Source organism: Artibeus jamaicensis, unplaced genomic scaffold (assembly GCF_021234435.1).
Source record: "Artibeus jamaicensis isolate MK-2021 breed Jamaican fruit bat unplaced genomic scaffold, CSHL_Jam_final contig_354, whole genome shotgun sequence".
Taxonomy (NCBI): Eukaryota; Metazoa; Chordata; class Mammalia; order Chiroptera; family Phyllostomidae; genus Artibeus; species Artibeus jamaicensis.
This window is the reverse complement of record NW_026521803.1, coordinates 20231870-20245453: the sequence shown is the minus strand read 5'-3', so window position 1 is coordinate 20245453 and position 13584 is coordinate 20231870. Positions and strand designations below refer to the sequence as shown.

General features: G+C 37.1%; 1 protein-coding gene across 3 annotated transcripts in view; it reads right to left on the bottom strand.

Annotated features, from left to right (window-relative positions):
- The window catches only part of KIAA1328 (KIAA1328 ortholog), a 229518-nt gene that overhangs the window by 129734 nt on the left and 86200 nt on the right, over window positions 1-13584 (bottom strand). For all 3 annotated transcript variants that reach the window (XM_037154525.2, XM_053664401.1, XM_053664402.1), the window contains exon 6: window positions 4784-4911. In XM_037154525.2, coding sequence (XP_037010420.2) covers window positions 4784-4911 — 128 coding nt within the window. The remainder of the gene's footprint in view (window positions 1-4783; window positions 4912-13584) is intronic.

The following is a 13584-nucleotide window of genomic DNA, read 5'->3' as shown; positions in this document are numbered from 1 at the left end:
TGTCTGGAACATTGTTAAACCAAGAATGAAAATAAGTTTTGTGCCAACTCAGATACTCTAAAAGTAGTCATTGGGACTGTGATAAAGATTAGAGGGAAAGCTTTATGTGACAGGTGAACAGCAGCACGTACACCAGCTGTTTACTTACAGGTCTGAATTGCACCAGAGTAGTCCTTAAATTCTGTGATTACATAAGTGGATATGGCAAATGACGATCAACTAAAGAGAACTAAAAAAATATTAACAAATTGCAGGGACTGCAGGCCCAAGACTGTGTGCAATGGATAGTAGCATTGGAAGTAATGAGACAAATATTTAAGTAATTTTAGCATAATCACAGGTGAAGACCTTTACTTAGGAAGTTTTCCATGCTCAGGTGATGGTAAATAATGCAAGCTTCTCTAAGTAGAAGGACAGAAAGACAGTGGGAATTAAAGCCAGAGAGAGGAATTAGAGCTTGAAAAGCATCTAGACACTTGGAGGGAAATATGGAGAGGAATGAAACAGAAAAAGAGAAACAAAAGGAAATAATGAGCAGTAACAGAAAAGGTTTAGCAAGGGACTAAACCGTTGCTCAGAGGTTTGCCCATTGCTCAAAAGTGATAATGACTTAGTCCCTTTTATACTGAATAAGAAAGGGAGAAATCTCAATAGGATTCCAAATCCACCCATGTACATTTACTTACTATAAACATAAAGAGTTAAGAGAAATAGTAAGTTAGGTTTGAATACCAACATTTAGAAATACAGCGGGAAAAGCTACTTAAATGCCACCTAGGCTTTATCTTAATGTAAGGAGTACTGAGGAGAAACTGTAACATATCGGCAATGATACAGCTTATTAAATAAGACTGAAATAGAAATTATAAGCACCACAGTCTGAGGTGACATTGTTTAAGTTCAGGTTCACAGGTTCATAACATTCAATTATGATAAAAAAAGTTACATTCTAAAATGTACATTGGTCAAAACTGGTTACTAGATCCTCCCATGTCCAAGACCAATGTTATACCAAGTACTGTTCTTAAGATAAGGACAACTCATCAGTGAACTACCGCAATCTAAACAGAACAAGTGAAAAACCTTTATAGAATATGCCATGAAAAACTTGTAATGCTTTCCAAAATGAATGTAGAAATGCATTTTTCTTTGAGGCAAAACAAGAAAGAGAATGGAGGGAACTGAGGAAAAAATTCACCCTGTAAGTGGAGCAATTTCTTTTCAGGGAAATGGCAGAAGTTGCAAAGGAAAATCATAAGCCAGGACATTCTTCAGAAGAACTGTGGATTTAATATAACTATAAGCAACACCTATAATATGCAATTTGAGCCAGATGGCAACCAGTGCAAAGAAGAAACAGAACAAGTCTCTCAAAGTCAAACGAATGCCTCACGAAGACTGAGCTGCCGCTATCCCTCTCACAACATCTGGAAATGAGTTTTTAAAAAAACTTATTTTGAGAGCAAATAAAATTTTATGTTTACTTGACATTGTGGCTACTCATAAGAAAAGCAAATAATCTCCCAACATCTCTACCATATTTGTGCTCTAGTCCTTAAAAACCTGTATGTCAATTTAAGAGCCTCCAAGGGTTAGTTATAGAAACAAAGACACTAAAGTAAACATTTTTTTTCCAGCTATCTCAAGTTTTTCTTCCTTCAAGAAACTATGGAGCCAGATTCGTTAGCTGTATGACCAGGGCAAGCCACTCATTCTACCTAGGGTCCCTCCTCCATGAAATTGGGATAATAACCTCATTGGGTTTTAGTGAGAACTACATGATTTAATATATATGTTCAGGGCTTAGAACAGTACATAGCACACAGTATGTATCATATATGTATGATATATGTGTATGATATATATATCATACATATATTTTTGTTACAAAATTTTTTTAAAAATTCATTCACTACACTACTGATGGACATTTGGGCTGCTTCTAAATCTTGGCAATGGCAAATAATGCTGCAATGAACACATAAGTGCATATATTCTTTTCTTTTGAAGTCACAACATTTATAAAAATGGTCAAAGCATGAATGGTTTATTTGTATTCTAATCTGAAATACTTTCTTTTGTTCTGTTTTCTGAAAACCTAGGCTATAAAATGATGCAGAGCAAGGCTGACATTTAATCTTGATTGTTTATCTGGGTTTTTCCTGCCACTTCAACAATGGCAGGTTAAAGAATTAGTGTTTCAGGTTTCTTCTGGTGTGGGTGTGGAGAACTTGAGCAAAAAGAGAAAAAAAAAAGGAAAAACTCATGGACAACTGTGTGGTAATTGCCAGGGAAGGTGGGGAGGAGGGGTGGAGGACAGGATAGGGGGGTGAGTGGTGATGAATCAGAGCAAAAAAATAAAAAAGCAAATCATTGATGTACTTGTTATTAAAAAATATTTATTAAGCCAAACCCTACACTAGGCTGTCAGTGTACAAAGACCAATATATCCAGATGCCTGTTTTCAAAAGAGCTTGGTGAGGAGATGAATGAATAAACACTCATTACAGAAGGACAAGAGAGTTGCCAGAACAGAGATAAGCACAGCCCACTTGGAAGCACACAAAGAGGACATTTAACTTAATTATGTCCTTATTTAGGTCTTCACAATGATGCTCTTCCTAACTGGAATTAGACTTGGCCAAATTTATCCAATTCCCAGAGGAAAGTAGAGAAGATGCTTACCTTTGCTCAGCATCAAGAAGCCTATCACAGACCAAATCAGATACCTCATCAGGAGGTGAGGTGTGACTCTCTACTAGGTATTCAAGATGAAACCTACTTTCCCTTTCTGGGTTCAAATGGCAGAGCCTACAAGTGGCCTTTAACTCTCAATTTCATTTTCATTGTATATAAAACATAATCAGAAACTTGACCAGCAGCTACTTCTTGAAAATACGGTTTTAAATTTTTCTCATCATTAAGTTAAAATAAAAATTCAAAAGTACTTTTTTTAAGTGTATACAATTGTCTACTTGGCCAACATTTTACTTCTAGTTTTTGTGAGATTTTATATATACAGTATATAACGTATAATAATAATTATATATAATAATATATACTATATATTATAGATATTACATATAATAATTTATTTATTTATTTTTGTTTTGTCCCTCAAAATTAAGGTTAAGAAAGGAAGCATTAACTGTGATTTGGTCTCCAGCAAAACATCTAAGATTCACTAGATTAATCAAAACACTAATACCTGAGAAAGTGTTCTTTCCTTCCAGTTTTAGTAGATAGATAAAGGGTCAGACCTCCTTATCTAGCTATCTTTAGAGCCCCCTAGTGACGGTTTCTGGACTCTGTCTATATCTTTAAGGTCGTAAGATTATACTACACTAGCCATTGAAAGGTCCTCTGCCTCTCCTCACACACCCTTGACAATGCACTGCCCTTCATTTTTGTGCCCTCTAATACACCTATGTTGTGCAAAGGAAGAAAGTGAAAATTCAAAAACAAAGGTCAAAATCTGATCTTCATGCTACAGTTTTCTCTAGCCTACTCTAGACCACCTTAAAAACTGACTGTCATTAAAGTGGTGGGGAAAATACAGATAAACAATCAAGATTAACTGTCATCTTGCTCTGCATCATTTTATAGTCTAGGTTTTCAGAAAACAGAACAAAAAAATATTTCAAATTAGAATACAAATAACCCATTCATGCTTTGGCCATTTTTTATAAATGTTGTGACTTCAAAAAAAGCGTATTAAAAAATCTGAGCTTTACCACATTCCATCAAAATTATTTCTTTATTAAAAAAACTTTTCCGTGTGTCCTAACTTCAGGTTCAAAACTGGAGTTTTCTTGGCCAAATCTCCTAACCCACCTGACACAGCCGTCTCCGGGCTGCAGGACAATGGTGCTCTTTAGAAGATTGCAGATGACTCTACTCGAAGGGGAGGACAGCACTTGGGGACATGTCCTGTGCCTTAATCCTTAATATGAATGACTGACTCTACTACAGTTTTTTCCCTAAAATGTTTTCATATATCAAGCCTATCTCCATCTATCTGAAGATTTAAACTCAGGTGGATATAAAAATGAGATCAAGTATCACTTGCTCAAGGGCAAATGAGAGGCAACTGGCAAGGTTCTGAACATTCATCTAATTGTATACTATACACCATGTGGTGACATGTCTGTGAATGTTATCTACAAACACTCTCATATGTGTATTTGCAATTAATACGTATATACACAAAATCATGCAAAATATTTTATCCAATTAAAGCTTCTGTGAGTTACCAAGCCACTTTTATTATTCTAAAAATGTAAGCATGAGTTAGGAAAGACTCAGTGTTTTCCATACGGACAATGAGTAACAAACAGCCCACCTGACCTTCATTAAGCAACAGGGCAGCGAGTTTCTCTGCTGCTCCTGCTGTGCTTCCTCCACACAACCGGGAGCTTCCTCAGAGACCCAACACCCTGCTTCAAGTGATCATTCCTGACCTCGGGGTCCCAGGAACAGGAGAGGAAAGGGGGAGAGGGAAGGGAGAGAGGGAAGGGAAAGAGGGAAGGGAAAGACACCAGCTCAAGCACATACTGTATTTCCATGTTTTAAAACAACATGGGGCAAAAGTGGGATTTCAGCTGAGTACCTGAAACAGAGTTTATTCTTATTATTTATTATTGTATTATTTTCCATATAAACACCTGTAAATCTACTTTGCCTCACCCTGCATATACTGTGAGATGAAGTAAAAGGCAAATGACTCTTCTGACACCTTGATGAGCCATTAAAAACAAGAAAAGGTGAGGATAAAGATGCTTACCTGTTGTTCCTGCATTCTCGCAGCACCAAGTTCTGAGAGAGACATGGTGAGCTTCTCCTGCTGTTCTGATAGGTATTTCTGATAGAGGCTTAGAAGTTCTTGGCATTCTCTGTACTGCAGCTGAAGAGGTGAGATTGCAAATTAAGGAAAAAAACTCTGAATAAATGAATCCAAAGTGCACCTGTGAGTGCTGCTTTTCAGATTCCAATAAACAGAATAGAGACAGATATGGAACCATATTTGGTGAGAGTGCAGGTAAGTAGTCTTCAGATGAACACAGTAAATGTATTTTCATTTGAATGTATCACATTTAAAGAGATATTTCTCTCTAAACATTTAAATTTGAATAAAAACAAATGCGAATACACGCGAAAAAAGGAGGTTGGATCCCTACCATACGTAATATACAAAACTAACTCAAAATGAACCATTGGCCTAAATGTAAAAGCTGAAACTATGCAATTCATAAAAGTAAATCTTTGTGATCTTGGATTAGGTAATAGTTACTTAAAATAGTAATGAAAAAATAAAGAAATTTGACTTCAAACTTTAAAAATTTGTGCTTCAAAAAAAGAAACTGAAAAGACAGCCTATAGGATGAGAGAAAATATTCACAAATCACATATATAAGGGACTGTTATCAGAATACAGTGACACCTTATATGAGTCAGCAATAAAAACTATTAACTTAATTCAAAAATGGGAAAAAGACTTGAATATGTCCCAAAAGAAAATATACAAACAGCCCAGCAGCACTAGAGAAGAGGCTGGACATCATTAACCATTAGGAAAATACAAATCAAAACTACAATGTAGATGCAAATGTTGCATCTACAAAGGTGACTATTATAAAAAAGACTGCCAATAATACACACTGACAAAAATATGGAAATGTTAAAACTGTCCTACATAGCTGATGGGAAGATTAAACGGTACTACTGCTTCGGAAAATAATTTAGCAGTGCTTCAAAAAGTCAGACACGTAGCTACCATGTGACCCAGCAATTCCACTTCCAGATATATATACCCAAGAGAATTAACAACGTATGCCCATGTAAAGCTGCGTACATGCATATTCAGAGCAGCATCATTCATACAGTAAAAAAGTGAAAACATCTAACTGTCCACCAAGTGATAAAAGGATAAACAAAATGTGGTATATCTACACCAAGGAGTCTTATTCAGCTGTAAAAAGAAACAAAGTAGGGCTACATGCTACTGTATGAATGAATCTTGAATTTTGCTAAAGAAGCCAGACACAAAATATTACATATTAAATGATTCCACTCATATAAAGCACAAAACATTACATATTATATTATTTCATTTATATAAAGCTGTTTTTCTTTATCTTTTTTAAATATATCTTCCAATGAGCCAAGGGAAAGAATACTCAGTTCTAAGTAAACCGATCACAAATAAGAGTTACATTCATTCACGCTCACTTTCTATTCTCTGCTCCAATTTCCTTAAGTACCTATTATGGGGAAAGCAGAAGAAAAACAAACAAACAAACAAACAAACAGAAATGTCCAGGGTAGGCAAAGCCATACAAACAGGAAGTGCATTAGCGGTTGTGAGTGTCTGGGGGAGGGAAAGAGGAAGCAGCTGCCAATGGTTATGGGTTTTAGGAGGGAGGGAATAAACATGCTCTGGAACCAGACGGTGCCTTTGCACAGCTTTAGGAATAGAGTAAAAAACACAATCATATACTTCAGAAAGTGAATGTTATTATATATGAATTTTATCTCAATAAACCTGTTATCAACCCCCCATAGTCTTCAGATGAATATAGTAAATGTATTTTCATTTGAATGTATCTCATTTGAAGAGACATTTCTCTCTAAACAGTTAAATTTCAATGAAAACAAATGCAAACACATGCAATAAAAGGAGGTTGGATCCCTACCCCCCACCCCAAAAAACAGAAAGATAAATGCAGGGTAGAAGCTATGGTACAGTTCTGGTAAAAATAATTACTACCTGATTTACAAAGTTATGACTATATTAAACACAAAGAGGCATAATTAGATTTTTGTCTTGTTTGTTTTTGCAAAATGTTAGTTAAGGCGGTGTTTTAGCAATAAAACCATCATAACAACAGTGTCCGTCCGTATACCTCCTTCTATTTTTTATAGTCTAGTAGGAAGAATACAGCAGCCTAACCTGGGCTACCCTCTCCAACGGCTCCTCAAACTTGCAAAGTGCTGAAGGTGAAGACAATAAATGGAAAAGGTCACCTAACTATGTAGGTCAGGTGTCTGGGAGACAGACAGTTCTACTTAAGAGAGTTCTGCTCCTCATTTCTCACTGTGGTCATTTCCTCCCCAGGCCCATTTTTCTCTCAGATCACTTCTGAATCTCCCCCTTATACTTAATTATGTATGCTTTTGGTATAAAAATTATTGCCCAATGAGATTATTCTGCATAAATACTTTTATAACAGGCCATCATGATTAAAGTGGGAATAGTATTTCTTAAATGTCAAAAATGGTGATTGGTTTCAGTATTCTATAACATTTTTATAACCTAGTCATTGCTTCTAGGCAGATTCCTGTTCTAATAACCTTTGTCAATCATGGCAGCACAAATAACCATTTGCTTCATTATTCTCATTATTAATCTCTAACAAAGAAAGAGCCAGAGATGGCTTATAGAAGAGAAACTGGTTCATAAAGAAAGAAGAGACTACTAATCTCAAAGAATACATTAATTAGAAGAGCTTACCGAATAAACAGCATCTTAAAAAAATAACAACAGAATGAACGGTGGTCTAAATAAGCTAATGTTCTCAAAGTCAGCTTATATCAGACAGGGCTTGTTTTATGTTTCTAAGCTTTTGTCAGCAAGCTCTGAAAGACAGGGTGATTTGAGGTGGTCCCAGGAGTCCCTGCCAGCTGTAACGTATATAAAAAGATTTTTTTCATTCTGCCTGTTATCATAGGCAGTAATGTTTATAGTAGACAAACATATCGGCCTGGACGCAGAATATGATTTTCACTGTTTAAAAAAGTAGCACAATTAAACAGCCTAAGAGGTAGATGTTAGCATTTAAAGACAAATTACAGGCACATCTCATTTCCTGTGCCTCACTTTATTGTGCGTTTTACAAACTGAAGGTTTGAGGCAACCCTGGGTTGAGCAAGACTATCGGTGCCATTTTTTCCCCACAGCATTTGCTCACTTTATGTCTCTTTGTCACATTTTGGTAATTCTCACAAGATTTAAAATTTTTTCGTTATTATATTTCTTGTGGTGATATGTGAGCAGTGATCTATAATGTTACTATTGTAATGTTTAAGGGCACCATGAACTGTGCCCAAGTATGAAGGCAAACTCACTTGATAAACTGTGAGTTCTGAGTGCCCCAGTTACCAGTGGTTCTCCTGTCTTTCTCCTTCTCTTTGGGCTTCCTTATTCTCTAAGACAAAACATATTAAAATTAGGCCAATTAATAGCCTTACAATGGCTTCTAAGTGTTCAGGTAAAGGAAAACTTGCATATCTCTCACTTTATGTCAAAAGCTAGAAATGATTAAACTTAGCGAGGAAGGCATGTCGTAAGTTGAGATAGGCTGAAAGCTAGGCATCTTATACCAGAGTCAAGTTGTGAATGCAAAGGAAAGTTCTTGAAGGAACTTTCTACTATAATGGACACACGAATGGTAAGAAAGTGAAACAGCCATCCTGCTGGTCTGGATAGATAGATAACCAAGGCAGCAACAACATTCCCTTAAGCCCAAGCCTAACCCAGACCCAGGCCCTAACTCTCTACAGGGCTGAGAGAGCGAAGCAAACTGCAGAAGAAACAGTGGAAGCTAGCAGAGATTTGGTCTTGAGGTTTAGGAAAAGAAGATGTCTCCTTAACATTAAAGTATAAAGTGAAACAGCAAATACTGGTGTAGAAGCTGCAGCAAGCTGTTTAGAAGATCTGGCTAAGAAAATTAATGAAAGTGCCTACACTAAGTAACAGATTTTCAGTGTAGACAAACAGCCTTAAATTATTGGAAGATGCCATTCAGGACTTTCACAGGTACAGAGAAGTAAATGCCTGGCTTCAAAATTTCAAAGGATGGGCTGACTGTTTTGTTAGGGACTAATATAGCTGGTGACTTTAAGTTGAAGACAATTTTCTCTTACCATTCTGAAACCCTAGGGTCCTTAAGAAGATGAGAAAACAACTGATGTATCCTTCAATAGATGACTGGATAAAGAAGATGTGGTACATATGAGGTCTGTCCAGAAGGTATCCAGCCATGTAAGATGGAAAATAAAGACATTTATTGAAGAGGACACAAGATACAAGAAACATTTTACAAAGGACAATGAAGCTTCAGTCCCCTTCAAAGTAGGCACCTGGAGACAGTTCTCACACAGTTCTCTCAGTCGCCATCAGCTGCCCTGTCATATTTTTCTGAATCTAATCGATGATCTGAAATCTCTTCCTTTTCTAAGGTGATTTTAATTTTGGAAAAAGGCAGGAGTCACAGGGTGCCAAATCTGGGCTGTAGATGAGCTGAATCACCCGGAAGATTTGTTGTTTCACAAAAAAACTCTGCATGAGACATGATGCATCAGTGGGAGCATTGTCACAATGAAGCTGCCAATCACAGGTGGTCCGTAGCTGTGGCCTTCTGAAACATCTGAATAGTTTCCCTGGAGGAATGTTCAAGCCTAACACAAAATTTGATGCAGATTCATTGTTCTACTAGCTCAGCTATTTTGAATGTATGGCCACACAGTACACATGTTCACTCAATAGCATCTATCACCCCCATTGACTAGAACAGTGAAGTCATCATTGTTCATACATGAACATTCCAGTCCACTCCCCTTGGCTGCCAGGTTACATCGATGTTGTGCAAACCATTCTCATTATGTTAACAGTGGCTGGACTTTTTCCAGACAGACCTCATATGCACAATGGAATACTATAAGATGAAATACTGCCATTTGTGACAACATAGATGGACCTTGACAACATCATGCTAAGTGAAATAAGTCAGACCGAAAAAGTAAAGGATCATATGAATATATGTTGGATATAAAACTGAAAGCAACAAAGGAACACACAAGAAAAATAAACAAAAATGCACAGACACAGACAGCTATGTAGTGGCTACCAGAGGGAAGGCAGGTTGGCAGGTAGTGAAGGATAAAGGATAAAGTGTCAGGTCATGATGACAGAAGAGCATTGTGTTCTTTGAGAGCACAGTGCAATATACATATCATGGATCAAAGTAATGTATACCTGAAACCTATATAATCTTATTAACCAATGTCACCCCAATACATTGAATAAAACAAGAATTATGCTACATCTACTCTGCTTATTCTCCATAAATAAAACCACAAAGCCTAGATTACAACGGATCTGTTTACAACATAGTGTACTGAACATTTTAAGCCCACTGTTGAGGGAAGAAAAAAGGTTTCCTTTCATAATATTATTGTTCATTGACAATGCACCTGGTCACCCAAGAGCTCTGATGGAGATGTACAAGGAGAATAAGGTATTTTTCATCACTGCGAACATAACATCCATTCTGAAGCTCAAGGATCAAGGAGCAATTCTGCCTTTCATGTCTTATTATTTAAGAAATATATTTTGTAAGGCCATAGCTGCTGTAGACAGTGATTCCTCTGATGTATATGAGCGATGTCAACTGAAAACCTTCTAGAGAGAATTAATCATTCTAGATGCCATTGAAAACCATTTGTGATTCATGGGAAGAGGTCAAAATACCAATATTAACAGGGGTTCAAAAGAAGTTGGTTCTAAGTCTTTGAGGAGTTCAAGACTGCATGGGAGAAAGTATCTGCAGATGTGCTGAAAACAGCAAGAGAATCCCATGTGGAGACTGAGAAATGACTGAACTGTGAAATCTCATGATAAAACTAACAGACAGATGAGGAGTTGCTTCTTAGGGATAAGCAAAGAAAGCAGTTTCTTAAGATGGAACCCACTTCTCCTGAAGATGCTCTGAAGAAGGCTGAAATGACAAAAATGATTTAGAGTGTGACAGTTAGTTGTTAAAGTGGCAGCGGGATTTGAGAGGACTGATTCCAATATTGAAAGTTCTACTGTGGGTAAAACGTTATCAAAGAGCATCACATGCTACAGACAAATCATTCATAAAAAGAAGAGTCAATCAATGGGGCAAACTTCACTGTTGTCTTATTTTAAGAAATTGCAACAGCCACTCCAACCCTCAGGCACTCACGCCCTGGTCGGTCACACAGGACCTTTCGCCAGCAAAAAGAGTATGAACCGCTGAAGACTCAGACGATGGTTACCAGTTTTAGTAACAACTTTTTATTATGTATAGTACTTTTTTTTGACATAATGCTATTGCACATTCAACAGAGTATAGTATAGTGCAAATGTAACTTTTATGTGCACTGTGAAACCAAAAACATTGAGTGACTTGCTTTACTGTGAAATTTGATTTATTCCTGGAACTGAATGGAACTGAATCCACAAAATCTCTGAGGTATGCCTGTACAGGCAAATTCATTTAAACATATGCCAGGTGGCAGAATATAAAAACACGCAGTCCTACTTTATCAATGTTTTATCTATATTATTCACCAAATTTTGAAATGCCCTCATGTTCCTGGAAAATCCAAAATATGTGTCCACACAAAACAATAATTTTCCTTTCTCCCCAGCATGAGAGTTTAATCCTCTATCTGAAGAGAAGGGTTTATGTTAGGAAGATGTGGGTAAAATGCTTTCTGAATTGATTGATTTGGGGGAGGGAGTGTGGCAAGAAGGCATGTTTAACTCAGTCCTGGCCAACTGATAGAAAAGAACACAACGAGTGTGGAGAACTGAATGTAAGTGGAGGTGTGCACCGAAACACGGACGTGACCCCAGCACAGCGGTGTGGACAGCCTGGCGGTCAGCCCAGCCACCACTTCAGCACTGAAAGAAATAGGAGTCGTCATGACCTCATCAAAGGAAAAACTTTTCATAAGACAACATAACGTAAATTAATAGGGCAGATCACATCAAAACATATGCATCAAATCAACTAGTTGAAACGGATGCTAGAAATGGTCCTTTTACAAAGTTTAAAGCCTTAACTTCAATATGCATTGGAGTAGTACCTCTTTTCTGTGGTTTTGCTTTCTGCAGTTTGTTACCCACTCTCAACCTCATTTCAAAAATATTAAATGAAAATTCCAGAAATAAACAATTCATAAGTCTTAAATTGCAGGCCATTCTGAGTAACTCGCTGGAACCTGGCACAATCCGGCTCCATCCCGCCCTGGATGTGGACTGTCCCTCTGTCCCGAGCATACGTGCTCTGTGCGCTCCCTGCCTGTGGGCCACGTACTAGCTGTCTCAGTCATCCACTGCTGTGGCATCACAGTGCCTGGGTTCAAGCAACCCTTATTTTACTTCACAAATGGCCTGAAAGCGCCAAAGTAGTGGTGCTGGCAAGTCAGATGTGCCAAAGAGAAGCTGTAAAGTGCTTCCTTTAAGTGAAAAAGTGAATATGACCCATGACCAAGCAATTCCTCTCCTGAGTATCCACCTGAAAAAGTTGAAAACATTTATTTGTAAAGATATATGCACCCGTCTGTTCACCGTAGCACTATTCGCAATGGCTAAGACATGAAAACAACTCACGTATCCTTCTACAGATGATTGGATAAAGAAAATGAGGCACATATGTACAATGGAATACTACTCCGTCATAAGATGAAATAGCCATTTGCAACAACATGCGTGGATCTTGAGAATATCATGCTACAAGTGAAATAAGTTAGGTGGAAAAAGTAAAAAACATATTATTTCAAGCATATGTGGCTATAAAGCTGACAGCAGCAAGCAAACCAAATGAACAGAAACTCACAGACGCAGACTCAGTATGGTAGTTGCCAGAGGGAAGGGGTGTCAGTGTCAAATACACGGTGACAGAAGACGAACTTGTGGGTGGAGATCACACAACGCAATATACAGATGATGTGTTATAGAATTGCAAACTTAAAACCTACAGAATTTTATTAACCAATGTCACACCAATAAATTTAATAAAATTCAAAAAATTTGCAAAAAAAGAAAATGTGAGTATAATACAATAAGAGTTTGTGGGACATTTACATAGTTTTTATTAAAGTATATCTTTGTAATTGTACTATTTGATTATTGTTGTTCTTAATCTCTTACTGTTCCTAATTTATAAATTAAGCATTTTTATAGATATGTATGTATAGGAAAAAACAGTATTTATAGGATTGAGGGTTCAGTACTATCTACAGTTTTAGCATCTACTGGGGGGCTGGAACATATCCCCATGAATAAAGGGGGGTGACTATATACAGAAAAATAAAACTAAAGATCAAAGCAGAATAAATAGTGAGGATAAAAACTCTGTATGAGAGAAAGCCAAAGGTGAAGGAAGAAGGACCAGAAAAGGATACAGTACTGTATCCTTTACAGTGTAATAACTTTACAATGTATACGATGTATCAAATCATACTGTATACCTCCAAACTTACACAATGTTGTATGTCAAAAATATCTGAATAAAGCTGAGGGAAAAAAATCAAGAGACTTAGAAAAAGATTTAACCAAATAAGGACAACATCTTCTAGGGGAGTTATTTAAACCCAGGGTACAGTGGAAATTCTAAAATATAAAGGTGAGTGGCCACTTTGACCATACTGCAGGGAAGTCAAGAAAGGCTCCAGAGAAGATGTGACCCCAGAAATGAATTCTGGAAAAGAACTACATAGATGAATGCATAGGTGTGGTGGGAGCCCCCTCAGCCTCAGGAACAAGGGCGTGGA